This window comes from Calcarisporiella thermophila (assembly GCF_041956535.1).
Source record: "Calcarisporiella thermophila strain CBS 279.70 unplaced genomic scaffold VTP21scaffold_3, whole genome shotgun sequence".
Taxonomy (NCBI): domain Eukaryota; kingdom Fungi; phylum Calcarisporiellomycota; class Calcarisporiellomycetes; order Calcarisporiellales; family Calcarisporiellaceae; genus Calcarisporiella; species Calcarisporiella thermophila.
In genome coordinates this window covers 857,913-882,913 of record NW_027192193.1, presented here as the reverse complement: position 1 = coordinate 882,913, position 25,001 = coordinate 857,913, and the positions used below count along the sequence as shown (strand labels likewise).

The window sequence follows — 25,001 nt, the reverse complement described above, 5'->3', positions numbered from 1 at the left end:
GGTGCCAGTTGGGAGGTTGAAGGTCCAGTACCAGTTGGCGTAGTGGAATAAGAACTGGTGTCAGTTGGAGAGGTGGAAGGATCGGTGCCAGTTGGAGAGGTTGAAGGACCGGTGCCAGTTGGAGATGTTGAAGGACCGGTATCAGTTGGAGAGGTCGATGGACCGGTGCCAGTTGGGGAGGTTGAAGGACCGGTATCAGTTGGAGAGGTCGATGGACCGGTGCCAGTTGGGGAGGTTGAAGGTCCAGTCGGCTGAATCGTTGTCACTGTGGGCGTAATAACAACTGTTGTAGTGGTCGCTATTACACTTCCATAAGAATTAGTCTCTCTATAGGTTATAGTTGTACTGTAACATGGGGTTGAAGTGAGATAGCCAGTTGCCGTGATGATAGGGTACGGTTTTCCGAAGATACGTTCGATGAATCTGACTTTCTCTCTTATAAGTGCTCCAATCAATCCGAACGTACGCTTCTGCACAGGAGCAGCATTTGAAGTAGCAACAAGGGCCAGGGCAGATGAGATGTAGAGCGTGGAGACTTTCATCTTTTTTTAAACACAAGTATCAATATGTGAGAGAGTGGAAATGGAATAGTGATCGACAGGGGGTGAAAGAGAGTGTATAGTTGAGAAAGGTAATACTGGTGATGAGGTTACTTTGCAATTGAAAAGTTCGGTCCTGATGGCAAGCTATATATACGCATTTGTTAACCGCGGTGTATATAGAATTTAGGGTCCGAGAAGTCTAAAAATAAACGTGGAGCGTGCGTCTGGTTTCGGTTTTGCCCTTCATTCGGGAGTATCACCCCAAAAGAGCCACGTTAATACAACCTCTCGAAACGATCAAAAACATTTCCAATATGTTTGGAAATATCTTGGGTCAAATGACGAAAGGCACTCCAAATCAGTCGGTGAAAATCATGCATTTGCCCATCGGGACGGACCACAAATTCTCAATAAACTCAGACGCATATCACTGTGTTAAGAATTCCTCGCCTGTATTTTCCCTAAGTAAGACTGGGTTTTTTTAAGAACGAATAAACCAAGGAGTGATAGTGCATCTGATTTAGGGCTAGTCCCTCGCTGCCCTAGGCGCAGGTTATACCTTAATGGCCCATTCATTCAGATTGAAGAGGGCAAGTTTCGTCCACGTTTATGGCTCCGCTTCAAAGGACTTCGAGAGACAACGTTGGCATCCAGGAGAGCCCGACCCCCCGGATGGAAGCTGCCCTATTCCCGAAGGTTGGAGAGAAACTCTCCCATTAGGTTCGTGCAAAGAAGTGTGCCTTGGCGGCGGCAGTTTCAATCTCTTCTATGGAGGACAATCGGATTTGCGTAAGGAGCAAGGAGCTCGTGCTCGGTCACCAGGTTTACACCATCCTCCCAGTGGAACAATTGCCCAATGGCCCTCCACTTCGTCCGTCTTGGAAAAAAGGATTGCGAAATTGAACATAGTCGCTATTTCACACAAGTCACGCTCTCGTCTTGGTAACTTGAAACCCCCCTATTTTGTTAAGCTTATGTTAGGTGATTGTAAATATTGGTGGCCTCTAGTCCCATCGGCTTCCTCGGGGCGAGAAATTGCACATGAAAAGGGAGGTTGTGAAATCATCCGAATTAGTTCCATCCCCATCAAGAGGATCCAATCGGATTAAAACGAATATTACAAGGCGTGCCGCCTCGTTCGCATAACCACATACGGGCCATGCGAACGCCTTTACTTTTGACTAAGAGATAGTTTAATATTTATTGCTTGATAAATCACTCCTCTGCCTCCAAACCAACAAACAAAGTAACCAAATCCAAGCGAGGGTCCCCTACAAGAAAAGGAAGAGTATAGAAAAATGGTACAAAAAAAAATGGCGAAGAACAATATTTTCTTTTTTATTTCTCGGGCTCGATGGTCGTTCCGCGCTTGATCTCTCCCCATCCAATCAATCTAAAAAGGAAATTATTTAGTGAGCATTTTTTGTTTTAAAATAAAAACAAATAATCAGATAGAGACGTACCGCCAGTGCTTATCAATACGCCGTGAGAGAGCAATCTTCTCACCAACTTCCGTGCAGGCGGGATTGGTCAGAATGATTTTAGCCATGTCTCCCTTGACGAGCAATACACGTCCTCCTGTTGAGGTCGACCCGATATTAAGCATGAGCACTTCATTCTTCGCGAGCTTTTGCACCTTGGTTTGCTTCTTGTCCTCCGTTTTCACACCAAGCAGGCGCCGCAGCAAGAAGAAGTTGACTTCTAGTTCTGTAAAGATGGGTGGCAATTTGCCGGGTGCGCCAAGAACCTGCCCGACGAGACGATCCGCACGGCAGAGGGTGGGGTCGATCATCGTACCCACACCAATCAGACCACCAGGCACTGCAAATTTGAGTAGGTTCTGTTCAGCAAGGAGGGATTCGATGCGCGAGAAAATGGGCCGGCAGTGGGGGCGACCTTCCGTGTCACGCCACATGATACCCGGGCGAACTTCGATTTCATCACCAAGCTAAAGTTCGGATAGGGTAAGTGAAAAGAAAAATAAAATCAAATATGCATAGAAAATTGAAATGCGTTCTCACCTTCAATACACCGTGTAAAATACTACCTCCTGCAACTCCACCCTTTAAATCCTCTACCTCAGATCCAGGCTTGTTCACGTCGAAACTGCGGATCACAATTAACCGTGGGTCGGAAGTGAAATCTCGCACTGGAATGGGGATACGCTTGACAATATACTCATTAATAGCATCGATGTTATATTTCAATTGGGCAGAAATAGGGACTATTGGAGCAGAGTCTGCGATTGTGCCTGAATGGAGGGAGAAGAAAAAGAAAAGTAGAGACAGAGAAAGTTAACTCATACCACCCAAATGCATACAAAGGCATATATATACATTACCTTTAATGAATTTCATAATGCTTTGTTGGTGTTCTTCAGCCGCGCTCTCTTTGATCAAGTCGACTTTATTCTGTAGAATGATGATGTGTTTCAACTTCATCACTTCAATTGCCGCAAGATGCTCAGCCGTCTGCGGCTGTGGGCATGTTTCATTAGAGGCAATAAGGAGTAGGGCGGCATCCATCACAGCAGCACCGTTAAGCATGGTAGCCATCAAAATATCGTGCCCTGGACAATCAACGAAGGAGACATGCCGAAGTAGCTTATATCTGCCACCACAACCAGGCCGCTCGCATGGCGGATTGTCTTCTTTATCACTTCTAAAAGACCGATAGCAGCCAGGTCTTGGGCAAGCTTCGTTGTCGCATTTATAGATCTAGATGGGTGTGAGCATAAATCAACAAGAAAATTCCATTGGAAAATCACAATGAACCCATACTTTAGCATTGGCATATCCCAGTTTGATCGTAATATTACGCTCCAACTCATTCTTGAAACGTACAGTCTAGGTAATGAAAAGAAGGGGAAAAAAAAACAAAGAGAATAGGGGAGAGAGAAAAATAAATAAATTAGTTAGATTGATACAGTTTTGTGCTGAAATCCAGGAATAGCTCATGGAAATTTACTTGAACCCCGGAAATGGCCTTTACGACCGTTGATTTACCGTGAGCTACGTGGCCGATGGTGCCGATGTTAATGGTCGCCTGACGAGAAATGACTTCTGGTGAGAGAGGATTGAGTTGGGAAGGATCTACTTGTACTCTTTCGATCCCATTCTGCTGAGAATCTTCTGCCGCCATAATGGATGCTCAATAATTGATTTTTCCGAGAAAAAAAAAACTCCTCTTATTATGTTGAGGATGTGAGCCTTTTGTTCTGTTGTTGGAAAGAAAATTTTTCGCGCAAAGAAAAATAAATTGATGGCTTAGAAAAACATTAGGCTCCTCCCTCTCCCCTCAAATAATGACAATAAAATGTAGATTGTTGTAAAAAAAAAAATATGCGGATATAAAATAGATGAAAAACTAAACCACTCGGATAGAGGTATAACTAGGATAAAAAGGACACAGCTGCTATTTTTCCATGTTGGCTCGCCTTTCGTCCTGAAGCTTCATGGACTTTTTGAGGGAATCTGCGTACTCTTGATATTTGACCAACTCGTGTAGAAGGTACTTTGATTTCCTCTCCCAGTTGGACATGGCCTTTGCGTGTTGAACCGACTTTGGGACAAACTAGTGGAGAAGAGTTAGTCGGGAGAAATGAAATCATAATGAAGGGGGTGCCATACCAGCTTTTCCATCGCCTCTCTTGCTTCGCTATGCTTTTCCAACTCTGTCTCTAATGCTTGAACGTGTCGAGAGAGGGAGTCCATTTGGGTTGCCTCGTCAAACATGCTTGCTACGGATGGAGGCGCCGGAGGAGTCCATTCTTGAATGATAATGCGCTCCTCGACCCCACTGCCTGGGTTCTCCAAGCACCTCCCCCATCCATACTCAATATTACTCACTCCTCCAAGCATGGGTTCTTTACTCTCCCTGGCCGCCCAATAATTGCAAGTTTCAACGAACTCGCGCACAAGGGCCGCGCTCGATGCTTGGAACAGATAAACTGCACCGGTACTCAACGTTAAGGCAAACACATGCGGACGCCCTCTAGAATACCCTGGAGGCGGCAGTGTTTTGGCTAGTGTGTGGCGCAGCCCGATTTCCCCTAACATGGATGTGCGCACCGTATACCGCCCGGATCCTAGCATGCTGGCGGCCAACCGAGGATCTGCCAGGGAGGAAGTCGATCGCGAACCAACGCTATGGGCTAATCGATTTTGCTGGTGCGCATCAAACAGGAACATACGTAGCCGGCCTCTTTCCACCACCACGAAACACTCCTTCCAATCGCGATGTTTTGCTTTAATTCCCTCTCGATCGAGTAGGTGTTTCCGCACCAGGCGGCCCTCTTTGGCGTAAGGTACTCCAAGAAGTGGAGGGCGGCAATCGCTACTAGGGCGAAATGTACTAGTGGTTCGGATAGAGGCGCCATCGTCGTCCGAACAGCCAGGCGACGAAAAGAGAGAGGCAGAGGAATGGGCGTAGCGACGGGTTGCAGAGAAGCTGGTATGAAGGGTATCGGTGCTACCATCGATGCTTGGACGAGGGGCTCCCGGGGCGAGCCACCCCTCACGGCTGGGACGGCCGGACGAGGAGCAGGCCAGAGAGATGACGCTCGAGCTCGCAAAGCCCCCCATGTGGGTCCCCAGCACATGGTGGCTTGGCTTCCAATGTTGCGGCGAGGTTGAATCGGTCGGCTGCAGGATTTGGCTCGATCGGATGGAGGAGTAGATTTCTTTTAGCAGGGCCTCGATTTCTATCAACTGCTCGGTACGATTGCTACTGCCGGAAACATAGCTTTTGCGGACACTCGTTCGCTTGGGGAGCGAGAAAATTCCCTGCAAACGAGGGGGCGACGATCCCTTCGGAGGGTTGCTGTTTGAGTTGCTGTGCGTGTCCTCGATCTGAGAGCGTATGGCGATAAGGGTATTTTTAATGAACTCAGAGCGAGACATTTTGCGGCTGCTGACGGCGAGATGCAAGTCCGTGTTCAGCAAGAGAAGTGCATATGCTACAGCATGCACCACATCTACAGTGTTTTAATCAGGTTAGGGTGCCTATATCTCGAAATCACACAAGACCGAACCCACCAGCATTCTCAAAAATCGAATCAGGATTGCATTCCCAGTATCTCTTCGCGAAGGCCTCCAAAATCCGATCCTGTTGTTGCGTTTCGCCTCTCAAGAACAGGCGGCTGCACAAGTATCGAAATGCTATATCCACTCGCAGCCCCTTGAAATCAAAACATTTCATGTAGTGGTGAAGGACGCAAGCGTTGAACTCCTTATTATTGCCAAGAAATTCGGCTACCTGCTCTTTCTTCAAAAAGCTCTCGTTTTCCTCAAAGCATCGCTTTGCCATTTCGCGTGCTTGCTCCTCCATGCTCTCACCGACATTTTTTCTCACAAGATTCGGTTGTAAGACGGAGTTTGCATCCGATTTGGCCTCCATTTCGTGGGCTATGTCCATCTCGTCATCTTCCTCCCATCCCACTGCCCTCTCTCCCCCCATTTCCTCGCGTGAATTTTTCGTCTCCTCGGGAGGTGGGACCAGCAAGGGAGCCAGCCATGATTTTTTTCGAACTAAACTCCGAGGTTTGAGCGGCATGTCTGGCTCTTTCACTGGAGGACCTTTGTCAGCGGAAGGCGCATTTTCGACTGAGAATAAACTTATGGCTGCCCCAACCTCTCTGTCCGGTGAGCGGGTAGTTGCCCGGCAAGGAGGCTGGGCTGGCGAAGTTCTTAGCGATATTTCCTCCTTCCGTCTGCTCAACATCCCGTTAGGATCTTTGAAATTTTTTGTAGTAACGAGTGCCAGAGGATCTTCTGGGAGCCTCTTAATCGCCAATGGGTCCTCCACTGGCGAGCTTGGAGCGGTATTCATGCTGGCGGTACTCGAGGCGGTAGCCGTTTCGTAAGTGGAAGAGCTGACTGAGACTTGGGAGTCGCGGCGACATTTTTTCGCTTTCTCGGGGGCATCAGAGAGGAGAGTGCAAGAGAGCGATTTCCCGAGATGGGAAGAGCGTGCAGATGTAGTGCTTGGGGGTCTTTCAACGGCGCCAGGACAAGTGGCTTCGGACGTGGCTGAGGAGACTAAGCTTAGGACACAATCAACTGAGCCGGGGGGGATGGAATGGTCCGAGAAACCTTCGGCTCGAGTAGGAGACGTGGCTGTGACGGTTAGGATTGGGTTGGAGGATGTGCCAGGTGCAGTGGGTTCTGGAGTACTAGAAAGCGACTCAAGGTTGATGCCAAAATAGTTTAATGAGGCAAGCAGGTCCTTTGCTTCTCCATCGTTGTACAAGTCAACAAAGCTTATGTATCCTTGGTCCTTTTTGGACGGAGGCTCTGAGTCTAGTTGTAAAGAGCCCCGTGGCTGGCTCCCGGGACCGCCAAGACTCGTGATGAGGTTAGGAGAGGAGATGCTAGCCATTTCCGAGCTATACATTTGGCGGTCGCTCTTCTTGACACCCGAAATTTTTTCCGTTGGAGGTATGTAATTTGAGTACCGATTAGATTCGATCCTTTCTGCCGAGTCTGGTCTGGACGATTCTGGGGGCCGCGACAAAACATTGTCGTCATTTGCCTATCCAAGTGAAATGGGTTGATCAACCTACGGACTGCATCTAGGAATAGGAAAATAGCCTTTACAAAATTCTTCGCTAACAAGGATCGTTTTTTTTGCGCTGTGGTTGGGACGGAAATGGATTTATCCTATATAATGTCAAAAACACGTTAGCAAAATAGGAGAGATAAAGTGGCCAAGCTCAATATACGCACTTCCAGCGCATCAATCTCTAGGTATTTTCTATCCTCTCCTTCCTTTGCTCTCTTTCCTGGAAGTTGAAAACGCGAAAATAATGAGCTTTTCCCGTCCCACTGAGCGGGGAATGATGACGCGGATGGGGAGGGCGGGGAAGATTTCATTTCGACGCGCTCTGATTTATTCAGTCGAGTTGGATCGTGTTGAAGGCGGCGGCTGGCGTATGGACTTGCTAGTAACCTGGGATGCAATTTATCTTCGGGTAGAGGGAGAATGGATGCAGGCATTGCAAAAGTTAGAGTCGAAAATTCAGTATGCTTGGGATATTAATTAATGGGGGAGCACGCAATTCTTATTATTGCTGTGGTTTGTGCAAGGAGAATTCGCGTTAATCATTTATCAAATCTCATATTAATAAAGGGATTAATTAGTCTTCTTCAAACCCAATCACAAATCCACGCGACCGCCATTTCAACAGAGGCAATCGACATAAGTCACAATAGCTACCTGTGAGTGTTGCGGGCGTTATTAAAGCACATGCATCATTTTCATCCTTCAATTGAAGAGAGGCCGCGGCAAATGAGCATAAGGAACTCGAGAGAACAAACATTTCCCTCTCTCTTTTCCCTCTTCTCTTTCTTTCTCGTTCAGTTTTTTTCATAACCTGTTCTCTTTTTTTGTCAAGAATTTAACTCTCCGAACCCTGATTGGCGGGGCCGTGAGCTCTGACAATTGTCGAAGCCAAACACAGCGGTAATTTAATGCAGCACAGCTTCTTTGCAAAGTTTCAGACACACCCAACGGTGGCAAGAAGAAGGGAGCAATTGTGCACCCATCTCTGCCAAACGGGCCGGCTGGAGCCAAATTTTTTTTCCGAGCTCTACACCACTTTTGAAGGGGAGCTGGGGCCGAACGGCCTGCCGTGCGCAAGTTTCGGAGATCCCTGGACGGCTTGAATCTTGGCAGCTCGTGGGTGATGGTCGGCCGGAGAGAGAGAGGGTGAGAGAGAGTCTCGGTGCCACTATGCCTTCGCAGAGGCTCGTTTTACAACTCGTTTTTAACAAGGCTCTCTGGTCAATCCAGCCTGGAGAAAGCGGGGGCTTCCCAGCCCCCCTTCGCGTCCTCCAACTGCTCGGCGGCGGCTGAGAGGGCAGTTCCGCGTGAAAGGGCGGGACGGAGAGCCTTGTCAAAAAACATTAAGTGGGTCGCGTATCCTTCTTCGTTGATAGGGAGGCGGAGAGGGCCTTTTTACAATTGGCCGGCTAAAAAAGTCAACCGGCCTGATGATTTCAGTCATCATCCGGACTAAAGATAGATCAAGAGTAGCGGCGAGGCACAATCGGCTCTAGTCTCTGCTCGTATATCCTAGACTAAACCCCATTCTGATGACGGGTAGAACCACGCTGACCGATTTGGGAGGGAAAAGATTGCGGGTGCGAGTAGGATTTAACAAGGGAAAGCAGTCCTGCACGACAATAACCCACTTTTTTCGGGCTCCGATTCCCCACTTTATTCATCTCACCCGTCAATAATAATGCTCTTTATATTTAAACTTGAACTCGATGAACACATTCATTTGAGCCGAATTTTATATTTCCCCTCCCACCTTCCTTGTTTATTCTCTTCTCTACTCTTTCTCATTTCAGCCCTTGGAAGAGAAATAGGGGGAACTTCTTTTCCTTTTCACTCTTTTCTTCACTTCCCCTTTTCTTCTTCCCTCTCTTTCTCTTGCTACATACCACCATTCTTTTTGCATTCTCTTTTTCTTTTCTTTTTTCTGTTGGATATTCACATTGGGTGTGGGTTTTGTTTCTATTCACACACACACATATATATATATACATAAATATACATTCATAAATCATCGCCATCATTGCTACTATACTCCCTTCATTTTACATAACCAATGCAGCGCAAGACCCTACTTTTTCTTGCTCTCCTCCTCTTCGGGTCTGAATCGCTGGCATCCCCCGTGCGTCGCGACGATGCCGCTTCACCCCAGGAAGGTCCCCGGTGGTCTTGCTTAGAATATATCGACCCTCTTGACCAGAGAAAAAAGAAAGTATGGCCGTGTAGTGCTATCGAAGCCGAGATGGAGGGCGTTGAATCACTCGAGAAGCGCCAGGAACGGGCAGACACCCAAGAGTCCCAATTCAAAATCAACTTCAAGTGCCGTGCCGGTAACCAGGCGCTCTGTAACAAGGCGCAGGCTGATTTCGAGCTCGCCGGGAAACTTCTCTCTGACTCGCTCGTCCTCAAAAAGCCCATCACCGTGGATGCGGAATTCTTCTCCTTCTGCCGCGAGATAGACGGCAACTGTGCTCGGCCCAACAATATCCTAGGTTTTGCAGCCCCCGCCCGAATGTTCCCGATGAAGGACGTAGACGGCGAGGTTCGCATGTTCCCACAATCGCTGGTGAAGCAGATGACCGATAAGGCCGACTTTGCTAAGGATGATATCACCGCTCGCTTCAATTCCGATTTCCCTTACCGCTTTGCCCAGGACGGAGAAAATGCCCCGCGCGTCCGCGGCCAGACTGATTTCCTCGAGTTGATCATGCACGAAATGACCCACGGGCTAGGATTCCTGTCGCTGTGGGGGGATGAGGTGGCTCCAGGGGCGAGCCGGCTGCTCACCCCCATGCTGAATCTGCGGATTCAGAAGGACGGAAGCGCCATCTTCACCGGGTTCAGCGAGTCGGCCTTCGATCGCTTTATGGCAACCTTCCCCGATGGCTCCTCGATGACGGAGCAAACGAAACAGCTCAACCAATTCAACAACGGGAAGCCATTCAATGCCAAGACGCCCCTCGAACTGGCTCAGGCAGTCGACCAGAGCCCCCAGGGCAAAATAGCCCGCGCCATGATGGCCAAGGCTACCCAGTTCAAGGGGATGGGCTTTGTGCCCGCAGGAAAGCAGGCGTCCGACGCCTTCTTCCTCGAGACCTCGCTTAATCCCTTTGTGCAGGGCTCGAGCGTCAGCCATGTCGACCAGCGCACCCACCAACGGAATGCCGACCGCCTGATGATCTTTGAGTCGGACCCAAATATCAGCTTCGTGCAAAGCATCCAGAGGTTTGGCGGCCCCGTTGGCCCAGAGCTCCTCTCCGTCTTCAAATCAATAGGATACTCGGTGCGGGAGGTCAGCAGTGAACAGGTCCTGGGAGAAATAAGAGGCGCGGCCTCTAACAGAGCCGCTTCGAATCAGGTGGCCGGAAGCCAGGGCGTCAGAAAGAGCCCCAAGGCAAGAGCGAAAGCGGCGGCCGAGCTGGCGGAAAAGTTAACGGCCAAAGCCAAGGAAGAGGTGGCCAGAGCCAAGGAGGACACCGGGGCTCGGTCCCGGGAAGCAGCCGCCCCCAAAGCCGCCGAGGAAACCCCGACCAAATCCAAGGAGGAGGAGGCCACCGTCCCTGCCAACGAGGAAGCCACGGCCCCCAAGCCGAAGAAGAAAAAGAACGGTCGGGTAAGGAAGCCCAAGAGAAAGAAGAAGGCGGCTAAGCTTCAGAAGGCGAAGGCTGGGCGGGAACCAGAGGCGGCCAAGACTGCATAATCTTTCCCTCATTCATTGTTAATTTTATTGCATTTTTCTTTGATGAAAGGAGGTGGAGAGGGTGGGATGCTTTGACATTTAACTTATAAAGCTATTCTTTTCTTGTGTGCATGTATTTATACAAACGTGTGTTGCATCTTCTCTTCTTTATTCCCTGGTGGAAAACATTTCCTATTCTCCTTCAACCTCTAAACTCATGGAATATAACCTTCTTTCCCTGATCTGTGTGAAAGCTTTCTGAGCCTAAGCCGTCCGAGGCATCAGCTCGGATGATGGCGCATCCGATCTAGATTCGGGAGGAGTTGGCCGTGGCTGCTTGTTTCAAATCCAAACAAGGAGTTCTTTATTAAGTGGACAATCGCCATATATGGGGCCTAATTTTAAGGGTCGGTTTGCACCACCTTAGTACTCCCATCAGAAACTATTGCTAAAGTTGGGTTATATTGAATTAATTTCGGTAGGAGCCATTGTAGTTGAGACGGCACAATAAAATCCTCAGATGCCACAAAAAAGTTGTACGCGCATTGCTCCAAGAAAGAGGGGAGGTGGAGCGAATCAAAGGGCAGGTTAATTATAGGTTGAAGAGATGAAGACTTGTTAGGCCTATCCATGCGAACAAGGAGGGTAGTGGAGGATAAACCAAGTGCCGCAGCCAAGTTTTAACGTGTATTCTCCTTGATTTCAAGGGGGAAGGCGTGTCAAAAAATTGGGTTAAAACGTGTAAACATAATTAAAATATATAAGCATGGAAAATGGATATAAACCCTCTCTGTATTCGATCATGAATGCTTTTTTAACTCAATTCATGATTTCCTCTTGAGATGCAAGGCAAAAGCTTTATTAACTTTCACTTGATTGCCATATTTGCCTTTCTGTCTATGAGTGGCTTGGTAACTGGGATCATCTTCAGAATGGAGTACGATGAAATAGAAAAAAAAAGTATTCTTTCATAGCCTGATCTAAGATACCACAAGCCATGCATCCCTAATATGCATCCCTCCAAAACCCAAAATAATTTTCAAGCGCGATAAAAATAAAAAAATCTCTTTCAACAGCCATGATAAAATAATACCACAACAGAGCAAAAAAAAAAGTGGAAATAAAATAAAAAGTAGAGCTTAGTATATACGAAGAGGACCCTTCTAGATCATTTCCAAGTAGTTGGAGGGCACCATGCCAACTCGTCCACCGGACTCGGCCCGCCACCAGCTTGCATCGGAGGAATCCAGCACATTAATAGTGCTGCCGGAGGTGAGGGTGAGTTCATCACCAGCCGCGGCGGTATAGTCGAAAAGAACACGTGCTTGGCGCACAATCTCATCTGTAAAATGGAATAAAAACATTAGCACTGGCTCGGTACGCCCAAGAGAAAGTCATCTAGCGTTACCTTTGATTTCCTCTACATAATTTTTCGGGAACCACCCCTCATTCCCATCCTCCAACACACCAAACCACCACTCGTCTTCGGGTTTCTTCGAGTGATGCGCCTTAATCATGACACCCGCCTTGAAAGAGAGCTCGTCCGATCTGGTTGCCGTATACTCATAGAGCGATCTTACTTTAAATTCGCGAGAGTAGTCCACATCAGCCAAGGAGTTGGCGGGTTCCTCTGCGGCACCACTCTGGGGGCCATGCTCTTCCTCAACCACCTGGGGTACATTCGCCCCACCTGCCGCAGATGGATGCTGAAGACTATCAGACGCTAGTCCTCCAAACCAATCTGTCGACACGCGATTTTTTGCACGCCGTTGGTTCAATTCCGCGAGCAGAGATCCCATTCCTGGTGCACCACCCCCGCCGCCGACACCACCACCACCAGTTGAGGATGCTGGCGGTGGCACGGGTGGGCTGGACGCACTATTCTCGGGTGCACCCAAGACTCCACCCCCACCAGTTTTTGGTGCAGATCGGTCGTTGGTGACGGCCTTGCGCAATTGCTTACCGAGCTGGATTTGGGCCAATAATGCGGATCGGTCGCCGGCACCTGGAACAGGAGCGGCAGGAGCAGCAGCAGCAGAGAGTGAGGGAGGAGGTGGAGGCGAAGCTAGTGCTGGAGGTGGTGGTGGCGGCGGAGCCGATATAGGGGCTGGCACCACAGGTTGCGTGGACTCATTCGAGGGCATGGGGGGAGGCGGAGGGGGAGGTGGAGGTGGTGTCGGATCAGCAGTGGGTGGAACCGTGGAAGGTAGAGGAGGAGGGGATGGAATTCCAGCGGCAGCTGGTTCCTCTACCTTATGTATTTCGAATACACCGTTGGATTTTGACTCGATCTCTTGTTCAGTGTGGTGGCCAGAAGTCATAGACTCAAAGAGGCTCTCCGCCATACGGTTGGCACTCGTATTAAAGGGTGTAAAAAAGTCCTCAGTGTCTTCTTTTTCTACAACGCTCCAATCCTCATCCTCTTTTTTGGCAGAGTCCTGAGCGACGTGACGAGCAAATGGATTATAGCTTGTATCCAAGGGGGCTGGTTCGCTCTCTTTGGGCAATGATGAAGCAGTACTAGGCTCATCAGATACCTCTCGCTTTACTACTCCAAATGTGGAGCCTGTCCAGCGTGAAGTAGGAGCACTAGTACTACGCTGACTCTCGCTACTTTGCTGGAGCTTCGACTGCTCTTCCATCTGCCGTGCACGCTCTCTAGCAGCACGTGCGCCATCCAATATCGCTTGTCTTTCTTGGCGAAGTCGTTCCTCTTCCTCTGCACGTTCTTGTGCCTCCTGTTTCAGTCGTTCGATTTTCTCCAGGCGCGCACGTTCTTCGGCAGCCAGTCGATCCTCTTCCGCCTTATTCTCACGATCCAACGCTGCGTGTGTATCCGCCTGTTTCTGAGCTTGTTGCTGCTGCTGCTGTTGCTGACGAAGGCGTTCCGTTTCAGCAGCTGCCTGCTCCGAAGCCTTCAACTCCTTCTCGATTTCTACACGTCGACGTTCAGCCTCCCGCAACCGCTCCTGTGCTACACGTTCGGCAGCTCGAAGTTTTTCCAATGCGGCACGCTCTGCAGCCTCAACCTTATCCTCTAGTGGCAACTCAACGTCAAGAGGCTTGGCAACGGGTGTTACAGGCTCCCTTGGAGCTTGTGGTATATTGACTTTAAGCTGGGCCATGCGCTCCTGCATGCGGCGCTCTGCTTCGGCCTTGATGAAGGCAGCACGCTCTTCGGGGGTCTTGGCTTTACTAAGTGGGCTGGAGACGCGTGCTGACGAAGATGACAAGGCACTTGGGGGTGAACGAGGAGTAACGGTGGGAGGGGAAGGGATATTGCGTGATGAGGGTGACACAGATGGTTGCTCCAAAGAGGGAAATTTAGACTCAAAATGATAGTCTTTCGCCTTCAAAATCGGTGAAGACCTCTTGGCCACCTGAGGAGCGCTAGAAAAGCTCAAGGGATCAGCAGGGAATTTCGACTCGAAGCTCTCCTTCTCTCTTGCGTTCACCCCCGATCCATATCTAAGCTCATCGATAAAGTCGCGCAGCTCGCGACTAACTCCGTAGCCTTTCTCAAACTTTTCACTAGCACTCGAGTCCACTTCCAATGCCGAGCTGCCTAGATAATTGGTAGATTCGCTCTTGATCTCTGAGGTGATCAACTCAAGGGCCTCAATCTCGCGTTTCGACGCCGCCAACTTCTCCTCTTGTTGACGCCGTTGATCTTGGATTCTACGGCGTTCCTCCTCAATCTTCCGCCCAGATTCCGGGTCAGGTTCCGATTCCGCTGCAACAGGTGCAGGTTGTCCAGTGAGTTTGGCCATTCTCGCGGCAAGCATTGCTTGGGCCTTTGCTCGCACTCGGTCTTGTTCGGTAACCTCTCCGCCAGGGCCGGTTCCCTTGATACTTCCGCCAAAACCGCCAGAGTTTGGCCGAGTTTTAGCCAAACGAGCTCGAAAAAGTTCGAGTTTTTTCTCCGCCAGTTCATCTTCTGTATGCTGGAGATTCGACAGCACCTGTCGGATCTCAGTTCTACACGAATCGACGGTTTGTACCAGAGAGTCGTACTTCGAACGGAGCAGAAAAGCATCGGAAGAAGATCCGCTGGACCCAATAGACGACGAATTAAGCTGCGCGTGTAGGGATGATATTTGCCGCTTCAGATCCTCTATATCTCGTCGCTCGGTTGCCGATAAAGTTTGTTCACCCGGACGATATTTTGATTCCGATTCCAATAAGGCTTTCTGCTCGCGAATTTGGCGCTTCAAATCAGTAATACGTGCCTCCAGGTCAACAGAAGAGGGAGATGGAGATTCTACAGAATCACCTAGAGGAGTTGCTGAACGCCCCCCTTTGCGTCGAGCTGTCGAAATATATCCAACATCATCATCGTCCTCACGGAGATAAGGGGCGGAAGACGGGCGGGCCGAAGAAGACATAGTGGAATAGTATCTGCCGCCATGGTGAGTCTGGGATCCCGTCAAATGAGGGGATAATGCCGAGGGGGTGCTTCGCTTGGTAGTAATATCCGTCACCAGCATTCGCTTAAGCATATCGACACTATCGCTGAGATCTCGTGTAGAAGGTGGAATCAATTCTGGTGGAAGCACATTTGGAATATCGTATCCATTAAGTTTCCGGTAGATGAGGTGCATTGCTACCGCAAACTCGTCTTGATTGAGCTTTCCGTGGTTATTTGGATCAGAGAGATTCCTTTATATAATGTTAATTAAATCATTTTGGCCAAATATTAGGATGTTCAAAAAGACCTACCAGATTTGCATCAGGTCCTTTTGTGGAAGACCAGATTGGGAAAAAACATCTTTTGCCTGAGAACCTGTTGAACGGGAAGCAAACAAAAAAATATAAAAGGGTTAGGAAAAAGGTCCAGTGATGCCAGAACGAAGTTTAGGATATATGTTACCAGAAATAAAGCCACTTCTACTGACATCCCATGCTTGGAAAATCTGATTATACCGTGCTCGTTCCTCAGGTGTTACCACCCACGGGATCCTAATGCTCCCTCCGTGCAAAGCTCCAGACCATGGCTGCTGTTGCTGTTGTTGCGGTAAGGGCATCATTCTATTGGCGAAGTCCATATGCACTGCTTGTCCTGTGTGCTGCGGCTGCTGCATTTGTGGCACTGACAACGTCCCCGCGTGTAGACCACTGGTAAGTAATGTGGGAGCAGGTGAGATTGTCTGAGGAGAAACTGGTGTGATGCTTGGAGCACGCGAAGCAGCAGGTTCAATCTGTTGGATTGCGGCGACTACTTCCCGCTCGATATGCTCAGGGAGTCGTGTGGGAATCTCGCGACCTTGAAGCTTCTGCGAGGTCAAGTACATCGCAAGAGCAAATTCAGGAAATGTTAGTTGACCACTTTGAGTAATGTTGGCGAGCGACCAGATCTTCGCGAGTACATCTCCAGAGAGATTAGATTTAAGTAGGATATCCCGTGCGCTTTGCCCTATTATCATCAAACATTAGTATTAGCTATAGTTACCATTTTTTTTCGGATGAAATATGATCTAGCTGATTAATAAGAGCGGTCGCTTAATCTACCTACCAGAAATTTGCCATCCTCCAGGTGGAAGGGCTTGCGTGAAAAGCTGTTGAAATTTATTCTGATCATGCATGGAAATAAATGAGAGCCGTGCTGATATAAAGAAGAAAAAGTAGATGAAGAATAAGAGATTAATATAAATGCATCAAGGTTTTGGTCGACATTAACTCCCAGTTCAAATCATCCTCAATTATTATTCATCTCTCAAAATGGGCCAGGTTATTACACTTACTCGAAGGGATAGCAGAACGGACCATGCTCCCCGTGACTTGCAGTTGAGGCTGCAGAGGTGGAGCCGTCAACTGTTTGGGATTTAACCCGTACATTTTGGTAAGTTAGCCTCACCGGAGCCGATCGGTGTCTATTGATGCGAAGGTACAGTAGAGAGAAGATTTCCAACGTCATTTGAACTTGGTGTGGCTTTTCAATGAAATTTCAGAACTTGGACGCGTTTGTGTAGCCAAGACTTGGGATTTTTCCATCTACTGCCACGCTCTCGTGACACATCACTCTCCCCGCTATCAGCACTCACTTTGTAGACCACCGATACCAATTGAGCGTTCCTCTATCAACCGAATCTCGAGGAGTAGGTTAAGATAGTCGTCACAATCAATCCCAAAACATCTCAAAGGAATGATAATATTTAGCGATCTGCTCACTGAGGTCGTGCGATATTCTACTCGTTTAAGCACGCTCTAGAACGCTTTCCCAGTTCCCAAAAAGTTTTATCGAAGTTAGATATTCACAATGCTTCAGGCTGAATAGAACACGATACTAAATACATCTATTACCTGTGGGACTTCTTATATTTGCAGAGAGATACACCAGTTTCCTAGCGTTTGAATGATTTTTGGGGCCCAAACAACTTTATCTTCGATTTGTCAATAGATTTTTGGGCAAGTATTCTTTGAATAGGTATCCTTATTAGGAACATTAATTCTTATTCTTAAGCATCGCAATTCAGAGGAACCCCGATAGTGGTCATTGTTGTATTTAAGGCAATCGATCACACGAAAGTGTAGCTAGGTATGGCTAGATCACTTCGCGAATTGGGGTTTATCCTGGCCGTGCTGGCAATAGCAAGGCTTTCGACCCAACACCTTTGGAAAAAGGGCAAGAAGCTGAGCAGTAGAAGCCAGAGTTTAATAAAGAATTGCGGGCCGTCAACTCTTTAGAGTAGATTCAGAGAAATCTTTGTGGCATCCGAATGCTTTTGCATGCTGTTTATTAGGGCGAGAACATATGTCATTGCCCATTCATCATTTCTATATATGCTATATGGCCAATCGTCTTTAATTTTCAAGGAGAGCCTTGGTCTGAATCTCTACGAAAGTTCACATTTCTTTATATGTAAAAATGATCTGTGCACCTTCATCAAGCACGAATTTGAATCAATAATCAACTAGACACTTGTTATGGGTCATAGTCTTTCTCTCTCAAACACTCGTAGAGTATGTGAATATCTCTTGTTTGCTCTATGTATTTTTGCTAGAACACACAAACTCTGCCTGGTGTCCCTTGCCTTTTATCCTTCTATGTCGTTCACTCATCCCTGAATTCTGCAATTACGAAAGTCAAGCTGGGGTCCAACACTGCTTTTGTCGCCATATCCTTACTGGTGGCGGCAAGTTTTCTAACATTTCTTTTGAATGATGTTGGGGACGTGCTGCATGGATTAATCCGAATTACAAGAATTGACGGCCTTGTAAATGTGACGCTATACGAAGACAGTCGAGGTAATTTCGGCTCTTTCCCAAATTCGTTACCTCCATTAGTCAAGACGAGCGAACATTTTCCGGGGCAGCGAGGTTATAGTCGTCTCATTTTACCAAAGGTAGATGGCAGATTGCAATATTTACCCTTCAACGAAAGAGGCGATAAACTACCGGTACGTATTTATATTTGTTAATTTCCTGGTTGAAAACTACTATCCATATCCTCTTACCTCTTCGCAGGATTTCTCTTATTCAGGTTATAAATACGGATTAGAGTTGCCGCCAGATAATCTCCCTATTCTTGAACGCCTGTCCCCTCGAAATTCTTATGATAGTCTAGATGATACTTCTCGCATTCAAGCTGCAATAGACCGTGCCTCGCTTGCTCAATTGGACTCGAAAGGATTTCGCGGCACGGTGCATCTAAATCCAGGGATTTACCATATCTCCCATACTTTGTTTATAAACGCTAGTGGCATTGTCCTAGAAGGGGAGAGTACAGGTGGAACACGGATATTTACAAATTTATCTGACGCAGAGAACCTCCCTTTTATTGTCAATGTGCAAGGTGCTGGGCATAGTTGGTTGAGAAGTACAAAAGCTCGTGTCCTTGATGACTACGTTCCTGTTGGGGCACAGTCATTGAGAATCGAGAAAGTATGGATTTTTCGACCGGGCCATACAATCCAGGTCGCAATTACGACCAACAAAGAGTGGGTTCAATCGTTGAGCATGGACAAGATCCCACTGAAAAAGGCCGACTCACACGAATGGGTACCAATGCAGTTTACGGTCTTTCGTAAAGTCGTATTTGTTGATATTTTTCGGGGGGAAATCCATCTCGATGCCCCTCTCACGATGTCGATTTCCAGCCAATTTGGAGGCGCGTACGTTCAGCGATATCGGAACAGGCGAATCTCCCATGTTGGTATACAAGATCTTGAGTTTATTTGTCCATTTAACGAGGGCAGAGAAGCAAAAGAGTTTCCGAACGTCCCTCCAGGGAGAGATTATCGATTTGCACAAGAAATGTTCCAGAACTATGTAGCGCAGTTCGAGAACGTTGAGCACTCGTGGATGCGCAATGTAAATAGCTCTTGGTTTCACAACTTCGTCAGCCTGGCCCCCGGCTCTAAACATATCACCATTATGGTAAATAGGCATGTCGTTGCCAATGGAGTAGGTAAATTCATTTTATTATATGTCAACTGTAGAATTGCCACCATCGGTACCCCAACCAGCGTGCATTTTATTCCGGACAATCAACCTACAAAGTGGATGGCCAGCTTATCCTCTTTACTCACTGCTCATCCGATAATGCATTCCATAACTGGGCATTTATGGGACGTGTTCCTGGCCCCAACGTTGTGCATAGATGTAGTGCGACAGGCACGGGCGATTCAGGGCCACACATGCGGTGGTCAACTGGGCAGCTATATGACAATGTGATGTTTAATGGTACGCTACTGATTCAAAACCGTGGCCAGAGCGGAACAGGGCATGGGTGGGCGGGGGCAAATTCGGTGGTGTGGAATTCACAAGTATCGGGTGGAATCGTAGTGCAACGTCCTCCAACCGCGCAAAATTTTGCCAGTGAGTTCAAGAGGATTGAGACTAGGCCCAATATATTGCATATTATTGATTGCTTCTTTTATTCTCATGTAGTTGGAAGCACAAATAAGACTTCAAAGCGCATGGTTACAACCGCAGATTGGGGATGGTGGGAGTCTCCGGGAAGACCAGTGTGGCCAGAGAGCTTGTATGAAGCCCAGTTGGAAGAGCGTAAGAGGAGATATGGTATTTTATAGTGCCATTTTATTTCATCTCATCCATCCAACTACGTTGTTTATCCCTTTTATCTTAGATATATTTCCTTTGACTCCCTTACATTAGAATTTCCTTTGATTCACTTTATTATTGCTCCTCTTGCATGGTCTGTTGATACCTTGTTTCCCCCCGTTTTTATTTTCAGCGTGTACTCTTTTATATATTAGAAATAGAGTTTGGCTACTGAATTATACACAGAATTGAATGATGAAGGAACTACCATGCAGCTTGGTCTGTAATTTTTGTCCTAACTCTGAATCGTAATCAGTCGGAGCGTGAAAAATACCACATTAAATGTCTATTACTCTAAAGACCAGAAGCTTAAGAGAATTGCTTTACCAAAATAAATCGCGTCGAAATGATAATATTAAAACCAGATTGGATGGGTCATTATGGTACAGAATTTTCTTTTTGACAACATGTTCTCTTCTGTTTTTAGTAATTTTAATATTAACTTACAGACGATAAAAACAAAAGAGCAAGTATATTCTCGATCGATGTGCATCCTGATGGATCGCGGTTGGCTACAGGCGGTTTAGGTAGAGTATTGCTTTATTCCGAGATGTATGAGAAGTCATCTCCCTTTTTGATCATTTGAGAAAAATGCGGTGATTTTCGTGCAAATTTGATCCTGATGTTCCTTCAATAATTCCAGATGCTAAAATCAGAGTATGGAGTACAGAGCCATTACGCGATCCCGAGAAAGAAAATGATACATCGACACCAAAACTTCTATGCACACTTACTATGCATAATGGTCGTTAAACTATCTATTTTCTCTTTGGCATTGCAATTTTAATTGCTCAACCTGTGGATCTTATAACATAGGTGTGGTGATGTGCCTTCGCTGGTCCAACCAAGACGGAAGATACCTCGCATCAGGCTCAGACGATAATGTCATTCTTATTTGGGAGCAAGATACCTCTGCTGATGGCTGGCATAGCACAACGTTTGGATGTGCAGAAGCAAATTTAGAGAATTGGAAAGCCGTGAAAAGACTAGCTGGACATGAATCGGGTCAGTGTTCAGAGCTGTGGTATATCCAAGTAAAAGACTAATAATAAATTTCTCTTTCAGATGTATCGGGACTAGCATGGTCCCACGACAATTCCTATTTAGCTTCCTGTGGACTTGATAGCAACGTGTTCATTTGGCACGGTCGTACCTTTGGTAAGCAGTGATTTCCCTTACATATGTATACTGAACTATAACGTCGAATATATGCTTACTGCTTTGCTACTCTAAGAACGGCTAAGAAAACTAGATAGACATCGCGGATTTGTTAAAGGAATTTCATTCGATCCCGCTGGTAAATATCTGGCAACTCAGGTACGCATCTCAATAATTCAAACGTCGCTATTTACAAAAATTAAAAAAAAAATTGGTTCAGTCCGATGATAGGACAGTAAAGATTTGGCAAACATCAGACTGGACCGTTACAGCTGATATCACAGAGCCATTCTCTAAATCTCCAAATGCAACCTTTTTCCAACGACTTAGTTGGTCACCTGAAGGATCCCATATTGCGACGGCAAATGCGATGAATGGACCCGTACCAGTTTCTGCCGTTATTGGTCGTGGAGATTGGGATTCAGAAATCTCACTTGTCGGCCATGACGCTGCTATAGAAGTTGCGGTAAGTAAGATGGTTTGGATTTATTTTTGTTGAGCTAATGAGCCATAATTTCTCCTATATATAGCATTTCAATCCTATTCTATTCTATGCCAAAGAAGAAGACCCTTCTTACACTGGCCCTCGAACACTAATGTCAGTGGTTGCGCTGGGTAGTCAGGATCGTAGTGTATCCTTCTGGGTAACACACAATGCACGACCTCTTGCTGTTGCAACCGATGTTTTTAAACAGAGTGTGTTAGATCTTTCTTGGTATGGTTTGATTTTTCTATCTATATTAATCAAAAATTAACTGTCAGTTTTTAACTTTAAAGGGGTCCAGATGGAAGATTTGCGGCTGCTTGTTCCTATGATGGTACAGTTGCAGTATTTTTGTTTGACGTTGATGAGTTGGGTGAACCCGTTCCTCTAGAGGAGAAGGTAGACATACGCTTTTCCTTGCCCTCTCGATCTAAATATACGTTCTACTAATTTATAATATTAAAACCCTTAGGAAAAACTTTTGACCAAGTTTGGCTATAAAAAGAAAACGACCATACTCGCTGAAAATCCCGAACAGCTTGCTTTGGAAGAGGAGTTTGCCGTTCGCTCGAAGAACATATCATCTAAGCGGATAATGGATCTTATGGGATCTGAAGCCCCTCCAACTATTACAGCAGACACTCCTAAGAGTACTAGTGCATCAACACCGGCTCCATCAGAAACTTCGCCTCTCAAGCAACAGACTGCTACCACTCCTACAGCTACACAGGCTCAAAGCGATAATACTAGCCTTGTCCCCGAAAATCCTCCACCAACATCGTTCGAGTCAAAGACAACTCCTATACCTGATTCCTCTTCCCATACGATTACTTCTGGATGTCGTGATCAACCCGAGACACCATTACAACAGAAGGTGACTATCACAAAAAGTGGTAAAAAGCGAGTGCAGCCAACTTTTCTCCGAGGACTATCGGTTCCCTCTGCCCAGCCCTCTAACGGAGATCAGCGTAAAGTAGAAACGAAACAAAGTACTCCAAACGAAAAGTTCTCGGCTAGGGTAGATTTAATAGAGTTTACTAGACGATATGGCATTTAGAAAATTGATATAAATTATTCCATATATAGCCAACTGACGCAATTTCTTCAGGCTTCTCACTGAGCCAAGCAACTCCAATGGAAATGGATGGCCCGACGAGCGTTCTTCCCAATGGTGGCGTATCCAGTCTTGTATTGGGTTATAAACGAAAAGAACAACCCACGTCCACAACTCACAAGCAGACTGGCTCAGATGAAAAGAGAAAAAAGATTGCTACCAATGGAGAGATTATAGAGGTTGGTTAGCGCTACATATATTTTTGATCAACAGCATTAATAATTTTTTTTGTACGAACAGAATCCAGCTCGAAGTGCTATCGTTCCTCCAGTAGTCGCGTATTCGCAGATTAGGTTACAAACCCCTAAGATCAGATCACGGCTTTTCAACGAGTGGACTGGTGGGAAAAAACTGTCGCTAGAGGCGCAAAACGGTCGAGAAAAAGGTATAGATGAGATGGTCTGAATACATTTTCTCTTCTTGTTATATTCATTCTCTCGATCCATTTTTAGAGTCTTCGAAGTTAATTGCCAGCTCGCAGGGATCAATCCTCTGGACAGACTGCTTGTCAAGTCCAGTACTCCTGATGTCTGGCAATCAACGATTTTGTGCAGTTGCATGTGAGGACGGTTCTCTCCATATATATTCTCACTCTGGAAGACGCCTGCTACCCACTATCGTGCTAGAGGCACAGGTTTCATTTTTAGACTCAGGCCTACGGTACCTATTATGCGTGACTCAAGTGGGATTAGTTTACGTCTGGTGAGTAGAAGTTCACTTATTTTTTTTTACTTCATTATCCATATTAAACCATATTTATCAAAGGGATATTCAAAAACGAGCCGCTCTACTTTCGGCAGTCTCTGCCGGCCCCATCCTCCAAACTTCGACCCTCAGTGATGATTCTCTCCATTCTTCTTCCCTCATTACCAGTGCTTCGGTTCGCCCCGACGGAACCCCTGTCCTTCTCACCTCTACGGGCCGTGCATTCGCTTATCATTTAGAAATGCGAGTATGGGTTCGCGCTGTTGATTCGTGGCATCGAGTGTCAGATTTCTGGACCACTGGGGAAGATTTTGGCAACGACCTAACGCAGCAACCAGGAGTGTTGACACAGCTTCAAAGGAGCGCATCGGCATTTACCGATTCGGGCTCTCGTTCCACCCTAGCGAGGGAGCTGGCCAAGATCGACGAAGGGTCACAGAGTGCAATCACGATGGCACACTTAGAAAATCAATTGCTTAGCGCTGAATTATTGAAGGTACCTGACGAGGAGTACAGACACTGGCTGCACAACTATGCAAGGAAGCTCTCAGATAGAGGCGAGTTGACCAAGGTGGAAGAGTTATGTCGAGAGTTCCTTGGGCCAGTACAGCGTATGGAAACAGGAGGGATCGATGAACACCCCGACTGGTCGCCAACCATTCTCGGACTGGCGAAGCGAGATTTATTGCGCGAAATCCTGCCAATTCTAGCTCGGAACCGCCACTTGCAACGGATAGTTATGGAATACAGGGCTTCATTGGAAAGAATCGACGCTTCTAGAAGCTAATGACTTATATCTGCTATTGTATTTTCAGAAATGCATGTTGCTATTTTCTCTTTAACTCTTTTTTTTTGGTTTACATGATCTTTGTAAATAATTGGAATAAATATTGGATAGCTTTTTTTCTTTTTATTGTTTTTCTTTATCCTTTTTAGTTGTGTTTGTTCTAATATTAGTTTATACTTGAGTATTAGCGTATGGAATCTATAGGCAAAAGATAAAGCGTACATTTTTTGTAGACGTTACCGCGCTTTGGCCTGTCTGATCGTACTGCAAAAATTTTCATTTTTCTATGCTGTTTCCTATTTTATTATTCAATAGGAGATCGCATGACTCCTTTGCTATATTAAACTGATTGACAGACAACGGGACATATCTCTTCACTTTCAACAAAGGTAGCCATCCCCAGTCGATTCCTTTCTAAAGCAGGTCGCCCGCGATTCCTTCTGAGCGGCTAACATTTGTTATATTTTCTGGAATTAAGCCTCATTGCTTTTATCTTTGCCTTTATGCACTTAGATATAGTGCAGCTACAACCCCCATCCAACAAGTTACTTGGTGTTCCTCGCTCCTTCAATAGGGTATGCCCTTTTCTTTTGATGGCTTTCCGCCTAGATATTTTGAAAACACGGGAAAACCTCTACAAAATTATTATATACTTTTTGGAGGCAGAGAACAATATATTGTTGTCTAAAATAGCAGAGAAGAGCGAATTGAATCCACAGCGTCCATTTTGTGTGTTCTATATTGTGATTCATAAAAGAGTGTATTTGCTCTGGAGCATTTATTTTTTGTTTATGGATGACTTGAGGGTTTTCTCTTCCAAGCGAGCATAGATATTTTTCTGACCAAAATATTCATACTATAGGGTCTTAGCGTCTGCATAGAGCTTTTCAGCTTTGTTGTTTATATTTGGT

At 46.6% G+C, this 25,001-nt stretch overlaps 9 protein-coding genes across 9 annotated transcripts in view; 5 read left to right on the top strand and 4 right to left on the bottom strand.

Moving 5' to 3' along the window:
• The window catches only part of VTP21DRAFT_7246 (uncharacterized protein), a gene marked incomplete at both ends in the record, with an annotated part of 1,774 nt that extends 1,232 nt beyond the window's left edge, over window positions 1-542 (bottom strand). Inside the window, one exon of the mRNA XM_069397966.1 lies at window positions 32-542. Within this exon, the coding sequence (XP_069255473.1) occupies window positions 32-542 (511 nt within the window). The remainder of the gene's footprint in view (window positions 1-31) is intronic.
• A 314-nt stretch (window positions 543-856) lies between these two features.
• Window positions 857-1,651, top strand: VTP21DRAFT_7245 (uncharacterized protein; the record flags this gene model as incomplete). The annotated part of the gene is made up of 3 exons (XM_069397965.1): window positions 857-1,007; window positions 1,089-1,484; window positions 1,551-1,651. 3 exons carry the CDS (start codon window positions 857-859, stop codon window positions 1,649-1,651), a joined length of 648 nt encoding a protein of 215 aa, XP_069255472.1.
• Window positions 1,652-1,880: 229 nt separating this feature from the next.
• On the bottom strand, window positions 1,881-3,683 carry VTP21DRAFT_7244 (uncharacterized protein; the record flags this gene model as incomplete). Its single annotated transcript, XM_069397964.1, has 6 exons — window positions 1,881-1,935; window positions 2,006-2,490; window positions 2,564-2,793; window positions 2,884-3,259; window positions 3,323-3,388; window positions 3,510-3,683. 6 exons carry the CDS (start codon window positions 3,681-3,683, stop codon window positions 1,881-1,883), a joined length of 1,386 nt encoding a protein of 461 aa, XP_069255471.1.
• Window positions 3,684-3,956: 273 nt separating this feature from the next.
• VTP21DRAFT_7243 (uncharacterized protein) lies at window positions 3,957-6,935 on the bottom strand (the record flags this gene model as incomplete). Its single annotated transcript, XM_069397963.1, has 3 exons — window positions 3,957-4,115; window positions 4,172-5,517; window positions 5,579-6,935. 3 exons carry the CDS (start codon window positions 6,933-6,935, stop codon window positions 3,957-3,959), a joined length of 2,862 nt encoding a protein of 953 aa, XP_069255470.1.
• A 2,221-nt stretch (window positions 6,936-9,156) lies between these two features.
• VTP21DRAFT_7242 (uncharacterized protein) lies at window positions 9,157-10,800 on the top strand (the record flags this gene model as incomplete). The annotated part of the gene is made up of 1 exon (XM_069397962.1): window positions 9,157-10,800. The coding sequence occupies one exon, from the start codon at window positions 9,157-9,159 to the stop codon at window positions 10,798-10,800; it is 1,644 nt and encodes a 547-aa protein (XP_069255469.1).
• A 1,142-nt stretch (window positions 10,801-11,942) lies between these two features.
• On the bottom strand, window positions 11,943-16,614 carry VTP21DRAFT_7241 (uncharacterized protein; the record flags this gene model as incomplete). The annotated part of the gene is made up of 6 exons (XM_069397961.1): window positions 11,943-12,121; window positions 12,188-15,438; window positions 15,499-15,562; window positions 15,650-16,192; window positions 16,292-16,381; window positions 16,521-16,614. 6 exons carry the CDS (start codon window positions 16,612-16,614, stop codon window positions 11,943-11,945), a joined length of 4,221 nt encoding a protein of 1,406 aa, XP_069255468.1.
• Window positions 16,615-18,126: 1,512 nt separating this feature from the next.
• VTP21DRAFT_7240 (uncharacterized protein) lies at window positions 18,127-19,811 on the top strand (the record flags this gene model as incomplete). The annotated part of the gene is made up of 3 exons (XM_069397960.1): window positions 18,127-19,155; window positions 19,218-19,596; window positions 19,669-19,811. 3 exons carry the CDS (start codon window positions 18,127-18,129, stop codon window positions 19,809-19,811), a joined length of 1,551 nt encoding a protein of 516 aa, XP_069255467.1.
• Window positions 19,812-20,666: 855 nt separating this feature from the next.
• VTP21DRAFT_7239 (uncharacterized protein) lies at window positions 20,667-22,541 on the top strand (the record flags this gene model as incomplete). Its single annotated transcript, XM_069397958.1, has 6 exons — window positions 20,667-20,847; window positions 20,908-21,000; window positions 21,095-21,159; window positions 21,221-21,466; window positions 21,531-21,644; window positions 21,957-22,541. The coding sequence occupies 6 exons, from the start codon at window positions 20,667-20,669 to the stop codon at window positions 22,539-22,541; spliced, it is 1,284 nt and encodes a 427-aa protein (XP_069255466.1).
• A 77-nt stretch (window positions 22,542-22,618) lies between these two features.
• Window positions 22,619-24,090, top strand: VTP21DRAFT_7238 (uncharacterized protein; the record flags this gene model as incomplete). The annotated part of the gene is made up of 4 exons (XM_069397957.1): window positions 22,619-22,777; window positions 22,839-22,983; window positions 23,051-23,300; window positions 23,364-24,090. The coding sequence occupies 4 exons, from the start codon at window positions 22,619-22,621 to the stop codon at window positions 24,088-24,090; spliced, it is 1,281 nt and encodes a 426-aa protein (XP_069255465.1).
• Window positions 24,091-25,001: the final 911 nt, after the last annotated feature.